The sequence below is a fragment of the Diceros bicornis genome, chromosome 7 (genome assembly GCF_020826845.1).
Source record: "Diceros bicornis minor isolate mBicDic1 chromosome 7, mDicBic1.mat.cur, whole genome shotgun sequence".
Taxonomy (NCBI): domain Eukaryota; kingdom Metazoa; phylum Chordata; class Mammalia; order Perissodactyla; family Rhinocerotidae; genus Diceros; species Diceros bicornis.
Window position 1 is genome coordinate 5,250,046 of NC_080746.1, and position 11,457 is coordinate 5,261,502.

An 11,457-nucleotide genomic window follows, 5' to 3' on the forward strand; every position below is an offset into this window, starting at 1 on the left:
AGGCACAGGGATGTCAGAAAATGTAATAAAATTTAACTCTAAAAATCAGCTAGTAAGCAGCTACTTTGTTTTTTAAAAGAATGCTGACGCTCACACAAACATTTTAATAAATTAGGCATAAATTGTGGATTTCGATTATGCATTTTCTTTCTTAATAACATTAGTTTAATAATAACATAGCTTAATAAGATTAGATAATACTCAGTCATCCTTGACAATATATGCCAGGTTCTCTTCCAAGCGCTTTACACACATTAGTTCGTTTAATTCTCATAACAGCTTATGAGATAGATACTACAACTATCCCCATTTTACAGAAAAGAAACAAAAATTAAGCAACTTGCCTAAGGTCATTATAGTATAGATTGGAGCCAAAATTTAAACTTGGGCAGTTGGATTTCAGAGCCTTGATTCATAACCACTGTAGTGTGTGGCCTCTTATACCTTAGTATTCACATTAATAATGAGAGAAGGTTGTATGTATTCTCTCCTTATTTTTATATTTGGAATTATTTTTATTTATTATTTTATTTTATTCTATTTATTATTATTATTTTTATATTTGGGTATATTTGGAACTCCTGAAATAAAAAAATCTCAGGGAAATAACAGTTCTCTTTTCTTGACATATATGATGTGTTTTATATGGAATAGCTCTCAGTGAATGTTAAGTGACTGAGCTCTTTTTTTTTTTTTTTTTAAGATGTGAAGGGTCCTAAAAAACTCTTTCCAGATCTTCCATTTGGAAACATGGATAGTGACAGAGTAGAAGCCCGTAAGAGCCTCCTGGAATCATTCTTAAAGGTCAGCATCCTTCTGTTTTGGCTCTGCTCTCCTTCTAACCACCAGACACTCAAGCCGTGTTGGAGAGATCTGGGGACCAGAATTTCTCTTTGAAGTCCTTCTTGTGTCTTTTGCAGCAACTGTGTTCCATTCCTGAGATCGCTAACAGTGAGGAGGTGCAGGAGTTCCTTGCTCTGAACACAGATGCTCGTATTGCCTTTGTCAAGAAACCGTTCATGGTCTCCAGGATAGACAAGGTACTAGCAGGGCCACTGTACTCAGTCTTAGTGTCTCATCAGAGTGGAGGCAATGCTTGAAAAATAAGGGAGGTGGGAGGTGGGGAAAGGTAGCACAGAGGAGTCAGTGGAACACAGACTAGAATTTTCAAGACCTTTTGCCAAATATTGGTTGGATCATCAACTTGCTGAATTACAATGAGCAACTATGAGGATACAATACCCCTGCCACTATAAATGTACACATATCTCCTGGGGATATCAAGAGATTGTCATTCTAGTAGAGAGATGTAAGGGTAGGTCAGTCCCTCTATAAATAAGTGGGGGCAGGAAAGTCTCTTCTGGAGGTGAAGATCATTCCCAGTGTTGGTCACTCAGGAAAGAGAGCGCTAAGGCAGGACATTAAGCTGAATTTAGGTTGATTTAGTGATTCTCTATAGCCAGCCCTGGTGGTCTAGTGATTAAGATTTGGTGCTGTCACCGCCATGGCCCAGGTTCCTTTTCCAGTCGGGGAACCACACCACCTGTCTGTAGGTTGTCGCAGCTGTGCAGCTGCGTGTTGCTGTGATGCTGAAAGCTATGCCACCAGTATGTCAAATACCAGCAGGGTCACCTATGGTGGACAGGTTTCAGTGGAGCTTCCAGACTAAGACAGACTAGGAAGAAGGACCTGGCCACCCACTTCCGAAAAAATTGGCTATGAAAACCCTATGAACAGCAGCAGAGCATTGTCTGATAGAGCGCCAAAAGGTGAGAGGATGGCGCAAAAAAGATTGGGCGGGGTTCTGCTCTGCTATACACAGAGTCGGTAGGAGTTGAAATCAACTCAGCATCACTAACAACAAAGTGATTCTCTGCTAGAGAACAGAGTATGAAGAAAATTGTACCTTCAAGAGCCTGTATCAGAACCTTTGGAGATGATAGGAGAAGGACATTTGTGTAACACGTTGGAGCCTGTAAGCAGTGATTACCAACTGATTTTTAGAGTCTCGGGGCAGAAGTCTGAGGTTTATGTTTATCAAAAAATGGCATATGTTTTAAAAGGTTAGAAAACTGACTCATTGGTAGAAGAGGGACCTCCCTCTTCTCATCTAGACTTCAGGGGATAAAATGATGATGTGGAATTTCATGTGGTAGGAGTCAGGAGGCATTCCCTGCTATGAGGAAGAAACCAAACTAGAAAAGGATGAATGAAGTAAAATCCCCAGAGTTCCATGCAGATGTGTTCATCCGTGCAGATGTGTTCATTCATTAATTCTTTCAGCATGTACTTACTGCTTGCCTATTGAAAGCCATGTACTGTACTACTTGCTCATGATAGAACAGTCAGCAAGACAGGTAAGGACCCTCCCCACACACTACAATTTTGTGAGGCTAAAGAGCAAGTTATATTTTCTAAACTACGTTGTCTACATTCACGCTATCCTCTTTGTTCTTTCCCTGCTTTGTTATCCCCTAGTCTTTGTTGCAGTCTGGCTCAACCATTTCAGCCTTGTCTTAGCTGTGCTAGCTATGCTCCTTGTAGAGGGTTAACGCAGGAATGAGTTAAAGAAGGCATGGTGCTGCTGTCAGCTAGCAGTGTTAATTAGCAAGAGGTACCAAAGGGAAAGAAAATGTTTCTTTGCGTTTCTTTGATATTTTAGGATTTCACTTGATTGTACATTTTCCTTTTTAGCAAATATGTCATTTTCCCATTCTGAGAAATAGAGATAATTCTTACTTTTCAGTGAGGATTGTTTTATTTGGTCTTTATGAATAGAGAAGTTTATATCAATTCCAAATTCCTTAATTTTGACCTGAGTGATTTTTGTTATTTTTTCTGTACTTAAAGAAGAGAAATTGTTTGAATTAACTGGAAAAAAACAGTTCTTTACTCTGTGTGAATTACACTGAGCATGTTTACATTATATATGCCTCTAGACTGTATTTCTTATTTTGATAATCTTCTTCACTCTTTCTTTTCTCCATATATTCCTACCTATGTAACTTCTACTTATTCACATCTGGGTGAAAGTATTATCAATTTGGAAACTAAAAATCATTCTTTTATATACAAAGTAAGAAATTAAAAATGAAAAATATTTCACCAGCCCGCTGAGCTCCCAGGTTTTTATTTATCCCATTGTTTGTTTTGGCTTCTTTTCCCATGGCATTATTTGTCTTAACTCTGTGATGAAGAAGATTTTTATGACTGTAGAGAAAAGGGAGGATATTTGCCACTGTCATTAGCTAGTATTTGACTGTACTGATGGATAACGCTCTGCTAGATAGCCTAACTATCTACTTGTCCTGATTGCATAAAGCACCGAAAGACAACTGCTCTTTTGGTGGTTTCCATCTGACACTGCACCTCTGACCCCTGCAGATGGTGGTGAGTGCTATCGTGGACACCTTGAAGACAGCATTTCCTCGCTCCGAACCCCAGAGCCCCACAGAGGAGCTGAGTGAGGCCGAGACAGAAAGCAAGCCCCAGACAGAAGGCAAGAAGGCTAGCAAGTGAGAAGCCCTTCAGTCACCCAGGGACTCTTTCCCAGTTCTCAGGTTGATCCCCAATCCTCAGCCAAAGCCTATCCCCGCTCTCAAGCCCAAGAAGAGAGGAGATGTGTCATACATACCAGTTTTTATGTGAAGCCAGACCCCAGACTCCTCGATGCTCCACCCAGAGGAGCCTGAGATCCTGCATAGGCAGCCCTGCTGAATGTTTGTCTTGCTATGGGAACTCAGAGCCCAAAGTGGCCAGGGATTTTCGACTAGAAGGAAAACTCTAGAATATGGATATTCTCTTTTTCTGTTTTCCTGGAAAATTGAGATGTTTCTTTCCTATTAAGAATTAAGGCTTATAACCAATCTCTGTTTGCCATCATTTCTAGAAATCTTGGCTCAGAAGTTGCATATACTAGCAATAAACAGAAAAGGACTAGAATGGACACCTGCAGGCTCTGTTTTAGTAACTGGTTACTGCTGCTACTCTCTCCTGCACTGAGGTCCCAGATGTTCCCTGGCATCACTCAAAGCCAACAAACATGTGGAAGGGAAGGGCACCATACTTACCCTTACTGGAAACTTCTTATCTGTATCTGGGCCATTATGAAGAAAGAATGTGTATGTGATAGGGGAGGCAGTAGAGAGTGTTTGTATGTATGCGTGTCTGTCTGACTGTCTGTCTTTGTCTCTGTGTTCGTTTCACGGGCGAGCAATAACAGACTCACAGTTCTTAGCCTTTTTTTTACCAGATCCGTATTTTAAAGGATGACCATGATGCCTGTGCTTATGAGAACACTATTCCTTGAAGCACTGAGGTTAGCACTTGCAAACCTTCTCTGGTTTTATTTGGAACACAAGGGGAATAAGTGGATGTGCACAAAGAGTACCACCAACAACAAAAACTTTGGTCAATGCCACTTATCTGTTTAATCCTCAACAAAATTTTCATGAGTGCATAGTATGTGCTAGCCACTTTTCTAGCCTATGGGGATACTGGTCCCTATTTTACATTAGCAAAAGCCCTTTCACAAATGCATTGTAGACATAGCTTAGTGTAAGAGTTGCACTGTATATTAAGGATTGCCAGAATATATATTGTTTGGAAGATTTCAGGGCCAGATCTCTCCTGGCAACTCTAACCACAGAAAGCTCCCAAGAACAAGTATGGGTGTTCTTGTTGTGAGGTATTAATACTTGTCAGCCCTTTGTATGGGGATCAAGACCAGGAATTACATTCCGTTTCTGCTCTTTGTTTCTGTTCCAGGTCCAGACTGAGGTTCTCATCCAGTAAAATTGCTCCAGCACTGAATATGACTGAAGCACATGAGAAGATTCTCTATTGTCTCCAGGAAGGCAGTGTGGTAAGAAGTTCCTAGAGAACTAGAATTAATAGCTGGGGTGTTAATCCTGCAGTTATAGGCAGTTGAGACATTCTCCAAAGTCAGAAAGGACTTAGGACTTGCTGAAGGACTTAACCAACATCTGGAAGCTCTAATTTTTATTCTTAAAAGTATTTTCTTTGAGTGGTTTGGAATTTCTACTAGTCCTAGGTTGGCAGGTTGGCTTCTCAAGGGTCATGGGTTTGGGATAATGGATGAAAGAATGAGAAAGAAAGCCAGTTCCTGGAAGCGAACACATGACCCGAAACTGTTTGCAGCAGGTGAGAATACAAAGGCACTGTTTTACTCGGAACCTAGGTAAAAGATAAAAACTTTCCGAAGGTGGTCACAGAGTCATTTGGGTTCTGTCCTCATGATACTTTCACAGGGAAGGAACAGGGAAGACCTAAAGTGCTGTGGTTGCTCTCCTGCTTTCTGCATCTTTATCTGATAATGCCACTGGCTCTTTCTTCAGGAGTCAGAGATACTATCCATGTCTGGAATGGAATCCTTTATTGAAAAACAGACAAAGTTACTAGAAATGCAGCCAGCAGAAACCCCAGAAAAAGATCCTGAACAAATTCCCCAAGGATGTGTGGATGGTTACTTGTCACATGCAGCTGTGCCAGCCCAAGACCTCAGCCACGGGGATCCAGGTGAGTGACAAGATCTCTGCACCCACAGAGAAGGGAGCCAGGGTACCGTCCACTTGGGACTTGTCGTAGTTGGGATTCGTTGCTGTAATTTCTCTTCTGTTCAGCTAAGCAAGCCATGTGTTAAACACCAGTGTCAGGTACTGTGCAGAGTGCTGGGATACAAAGGATACGCACAGTCCCTGGAACGGAATCGAGCAGAAGAGCAAGGCACAAAAACAGTGAGTTCCAATCCAGCAAGATAGGATTCATACTTATAGTATCATTATCTTATTTAAGATATTTTTGGCATACTTTGGCATATCTTGGGACTACTCCCTTTATCTAGAAACTTTCTTCCTTTAGTGTCTTTAGTACCACTTTTCCTGGTTTTCTGTCTGCCTCTCTTGGGGTCCCTTCTCAGTCCCCTTTGTTGGCTCTCTTATTAGCTTTCCAGAGCTTTATTTTTGGCTCACTGTTCTTACTCTGCACGCTCCCCCTGGGTGATCTCATCCGTACTGTTGGCTTCAACTCTAACACATGTGCTGATGATGCCTAAATATTGGATGTTGTATTTCCAATTGCCTTCTGGAAATCTCCACTTAGATATACCACAGGGCAACTGAAGTACAACATGTGCAAAATGGAATTCATCTTTTTCCCTAGGTCTGTTCCTTCTGTTTTATTTATTAGCCATGGCAAATGACACCACCTAGTTACCAAAGGTAGAGCAGGGAGGGAGAAGAGAGGAGGACACTGCTCTCTCCTTGTAAGCATTTGAGGCAGGGCGGGTTTGCTTCCCAGAAGAAGTGCAGATGTTTTCTACAGAGGAAAAATTGGGAGCCCCAGATATTAGTGTGTTTGCTGAGCTAGAACTTAGAAGAAAAAAGTTTTTCAATTCCACCAAGACAGTCTCCCACTGAAAATAAAAGATCACAAAATCTTGGGTTCAGAAAGAAAAAAAAGGCTGATTTCACCATTGTTTCTCAGGTGCTCATGAACAGTCACCTGACCTCTGCTCTATGGACCTCAACTTAACTGTGTGAAAAATGGAGTTTACAACCCCATCTCTTCACACTTATCTCACTGGTTAAATAAATGAAGTATTATGACAGCAAAAGCATCAGAGAAGTGTGAGAAATTATAAATAAAATGGCATGGGTAAAACAATAATTATAGCCAAAATCAAGCCTGTAAATTTTGAACATCATATCTCTAAAACCTCTCTTCTAACCCTGAGAGACTCAAAATGCTCATCATATGATAGAAAATTTACTCTCTTCTTTAAGAAGATTGATGCCTTGTTTGCTTTCTTATTTTTTGCTGCTATGACTAATTGTCACCACATGGTGGCAGCTCTAGGTAGATGCTAACCTTGAGTAATAGAATTGGAGAGGGTGACTAAGGCTCAGGATGATGCTGTTTCCCAAGGAACTGAATATCCCCTCTTTGAGCAAATGAGTAGAAAGCAAATACATAAGCTCCCATGACACCTTGAAATACAATGCAGAAAAAAGAAAATATATATTAGATGGGATTAAGAAGAAAGTAGGATTCATTTCCAGCAGATTCATCCAAATTTGACGTCATTCATGTTCCAAAAGAACCCTTAAGGGAGGACAGCTTGGGCAAGCTGGCCCAGAGAATACCCACTGGTCCTAAACTAACAAAATTATTGTTGATGATTACTTATAATATTAATCACAGCAGTGGCACCAGAAAGCTGAGATTCATTCTGGAACATTATGTACACCTGGGGAGGTCTCCCAGGAAGCAAATCAGAGGTGACATGGGACCCCCTGAACAGGGTTAGAAAACAGATGCTTCCATCCATCAAACACATCTGTTTAGGAGACTTCAGCTTAGTGTGGGTATGAGCTCATTTGTGGCCTTTTCAGTCTTTGAAACAGGAAAGAAATCGGTAATTGTCATGACATTTTCCCAGAGGTGTAATGCTCTTCCTACAACTACATGTTATCTCAAAATCAAACTGAAGCTTCCTGGATCACAACCCAACAGCTCTGAGTAATGGAGATGCTTTCAAAGCAACTCTTTTGGGAAAATGAATCCCAAATCTTTCTCTAAGTCTGCTGCCCACAACATTTCCATGATGCTTTGTGGAAGCAAGTGGAATATAAGGATGGAAGAGACTGGGCCTTGCCAATTCCAGTTAGTCACCAGTTGTGAGCACTTACTTAGAACAAAATGTATTCAGCTCCCTGGGGGAAATAGAAAAGAAAGAGAAGCTAGGTAGGCAAAAGAATTATATGCAAAATCTTTTAAAAAGATAAAAAATACTTACTAAGTGGCTAAGGAACACAAAAAAATTGTAACGTGAGGCCGGCCCGGTTGCCTAGTGGTTAAGTTCGCGCACTCCACTTCAGCGGCCCGGGGTTCGCAGGTTCGAATCCCAGTCATGGACTGATGCACCACTCATCAAGCCATGCTGTGGCAGCATCCCATATACAAAATAGAGGAAGATGGGCACAGATGTTAGTTCAGGGCCAATCTTTCTCGGCAAAGAGAGGAAGATTGGCAACAAATGTTAGCTCAGTGACAGTCTTCCTCACCAAAAAAAGAAAAAAGGAAATGTAAAGAGATAGAGCCTATCACTGAACTTTTTAAATATGATGTAAACATCTCTTGACTTGATTTAAGTACAGTAGGATTACAAAAATACAAGATGATTGATAAAAAGGTGGAAAAGACCCAGTACATTGAAATATATTCCTCAAGTATGTATCTTTTCGGAGTTACTTTTGATGCCTTTTCATTCTCCAGGAACAGAGACAGCGTTAGCTGACACAGCCCTGGATCTGCTTCTCTTGCTGCTAATGGAACAGTGGAAGTGGTTATGTACGGAAAACATGCAAAAAGTTCTTCATCTTATCTTTGGGACCCTGATTCAGAGGTAAGACCACTAAGTTCTCCTTCACATTAGAGCCTCAAGTGGACATGGGTTGGATGTGATGCTAAATTCTCCACTAGAAAGAGAAAGTGTAGAGTCCAGGAAACCTGTGGCCGTAAGGAAAGATACACTCGCATTATAGGGGTACAGGGATGAAGACTGCCTGGAAAATATCAGAAAGCGTTCATTAATTGCCTTGTTGTGTAAAGTTGGAATGGGTCTGCTTCTGTAAAAATTCTGGCATAATCCACTGAGTTACAGACACTGCTGTGATCTCAAAATACTTCAGCTGAATTCTTCCTACTCTGGGATCACTTCTCCACCCAGTTATACCCCTAAGCCCTATACCTTTCACCTTATTACAATGGACATTTTTCTTAAGTGATGATATATAGTCACTGTGATGATAAACAATGAGAAAGACAAGGAGAAAACAAATCAGTGCTCTCAAAATATAAATTGTTTTCTCTGAAGGAGGTGTAAATATTCACAACTGAAGAAGTACTTACTTACACAGGATGGTAAGGGATGGAAGGATACTTGAATTTAAAACTTGGATTGTATAAATCGGCTTTATGATCCCAACACCACTTGAATTTCCTGAAAGAGGTGTACATAGAAGGAGTTTTTAGCTGCTGACTTCCTAACCATGAAACCAATACAAGCTTTGTTAAACTGGGGAAGGCCAGAGACACTCTCTGAACCAGACAGCACACGTCGTGCTGAGCTTTGGCCACTCTTGTTTTGATCTCTCTCTTATAAGACATCCTGGCAGATCCCAAAGTAAGAAGCCAAATCCTGACCTCTTCTGTTAGCATGTGGTTCATGCTAATAGATCACTCCAAAAACAAAAACTTCTCTTAAATAAAGAATTATGTATCTATTCTACAAGTAGAAAATGCATTAACAACAAACTATGAGGTCTCGCCTCACACACTCAATGTTACATAGGATCAGGAAAGCCTAAAAAGCTTTAATCAGACAGAGACTAAGTGAAAGAATAGGATGCACATTTATATTTGCTGAGTGCTTATCGTATGCCAGCACCTGACCTCTGTTTACTGATATTTTCTTACAGCCACCAAGTGAGGTTGGTAGCCCCATTTTACAGAATAAGAAAGTAGAGTTTGGCAAGGTCAACTAACATGTCCAAGGTCACATTAATGATACATGTGGAATTTGAAGCTGAATGTGTACAACTCCAAAGCCGATGTGCTTTTTCCTACGTATTTTAGACTGAAGACTGGTCTCCAAGTGAAACCCACACATAAAATGCTGCCTATTCTGTGTACCTTAGGCTTTCCCCCTTGTCCCTCCTCCATACTCAGCTCTGCTACTAGAGTGCTTTTTTCTGAAAAGCAAATATGAACATATATTCTGTGCTTAATATCCTTCAGTGGTATCCTCTTGCCTGCAAGAGTGATTTTTCTAGTATGTTACCCAGAGTTCTAGGGTTCCGCAGAGATGCTTCAGAAGCCAGCTTAGAAGCTAAGGGGAAAACTGAGTGGACCATGATCCAATCAAAGCAGTTCCATTTTGATCAGTTTAATAGACTGGGGATCTAGGTAAGGTTTTTTTTTGAGGCCTCCACTGTGTTTAAAATACACATTTATTTATTATATTAAAATTCCAGTTCCTTTCTTACATGGCATGATCTGGTCCCAGCCTTATTTCTAGTTCTCCCACATGCAAATCATCCGTCATGGCCTGAACGCTCTCTGGACTCCTTCCTTCAGGCCTTTGCTCATCCTTTTGTCTCTGCCTGAATTGTCTTGTTCTACTCATTGTTCTCCTACCTATATCCCAAACTTTCCCTTTTCTTGTCTGCTTGGCCTACTGCTAAATGTTTTTTAGAAATTAAGCATTAAATGTCGTTTATTTTGTGAAACTTTCTATGGCATCCTTTCCCACTTTCCCCCAGTATTAAGAAGCCCTATTCTCTACTCTCAAAGTTTTAATAATCCTTATCACAGTGTATTAGAGACATGATCTACTTTCCGTAAACTAGTGGTTCTCAACTGAGGGGCAGTTTTCCCCCAGGTGTATTTGGCAGAGACCTTTTTGGTTGTCGCAACTGGGAAGGGAGGCAGGAAGCTATTTCATCCAGTGGATAGAGGTCAGGGATGCTGCTAAACATCCTACACTACACAAGACAGCACCCTCGCCACCCTGAACAACAGTGAATTATCCTGCCCAAAATATCAGTAGTGCAGAGGTTGAGAAACCTTGTCCTAGACTATCAGTTCTTTAAGGGTCAGAACCAGCTTATCTGCCCAGCAACTTACACAGGGCCATAGAAGATGCTCATTAAATATTGGATAAAAGAATAAACAATTCCCTTTTCAATACCTTTATACTTGAAAGTATAGTCATGTTGTATTCAGTCACTTGTGAATATTGCTTATTGAACCTTCATTTCTCTTCTGCCTCTGTTAGGCTTTCTTTTGCTGATCTTCCAAGTGTTTTCAAAAAAATGGGAAGATCCTAAAACTAGCTAGTATGCGATAATTGATTACTTCTTCCTCCTCGAAGTTATTTACGTGATGAATTTGTTTCAGAAAACAAGAAATTATTCAGTAGAAACAGAAAAGTATAGATGACTCAGGAGAAACTCAAAAAAAGATTGAGATTCATATATAAAAGAGGTAGAAAGAAGTTTTCCTAAAGTTTGACTAACTCAGAATATTAAAGGGCTTGGGCTAGTACCAGATAAAGGAGAGAGAAGTATATTTTGGGAATTACAGGAAGATCATTCAAAAAGTAGTATTTTATGTAGCTAGGGTTCTTGAAGGTGTAAAACAGGAAGATTAAATACAAGGGAATTGCAGGCTGTGAGAATTCAAAGCCGGGTTGCATTACCTCAGTAGCTGATGATACAAATTCTCTAGTGATAGGGAAGAGACAAGAATAAAATGGAGTGGATGGGATGTAAAGAAGTAAGTCTATTATGCACTCTAGTCTAAGCTATTTCTTGGCTTGACAGGTAGAAATTTGTCCAGGCTGTTTGTAGCATTCATCCCACGTCACCTTAAAAT

General features: G+C 40.5%; 1 protein-coding gene across 9 annotated transcripts in view; it reads left to right on the forward strand.

Moving 5' to 3' along the window:
- Window positions 1-11,457, forward strand: part of SNX19 (sorting nexin 19) — a 41,004-nt gene that overhangs the window by 4,524 nt on the left and 25,023 nt on the right. For 7 of the 9 annotated variants that reach the window (XR_009220737.1, XR_009220738.1, XR_009220739.1 and 4 more), the window contains exons 3-8: window positions 704-804; window positions 921-1,040; window positions 3,385-3,515; window positions 4,768-4,864; window positions 5,358-5,538; window positions 8,296-8,425. Coding sequence is in view for 5 of the 9 variants with exons in the window: in XM_058544794.1 (XP_058400777.1) it covers window positions 704-804; window positions 921-1,040; window positions 3,385-3,515; window positions 4,768-4,864; window positions 5,358-5,538; window positions 8,296-8,425 (760 nt within the window). In the remaining 4 variants the exon portion in view is untranslated. Of the gene's footprint in view, window positions 1-703; window positions 805-920; window positions 1,041-3,384; window positions 3,516-4,254; window positions 4,319-4,767; window positions 4,865-5,357; window positions 5,539-8,295; window positions 8,426-11,457 lie in introns of those variants that run through there. The other 2 variants (XM_058544793.1, XM_058544792.1) reach the window with 2 other exon arrangements.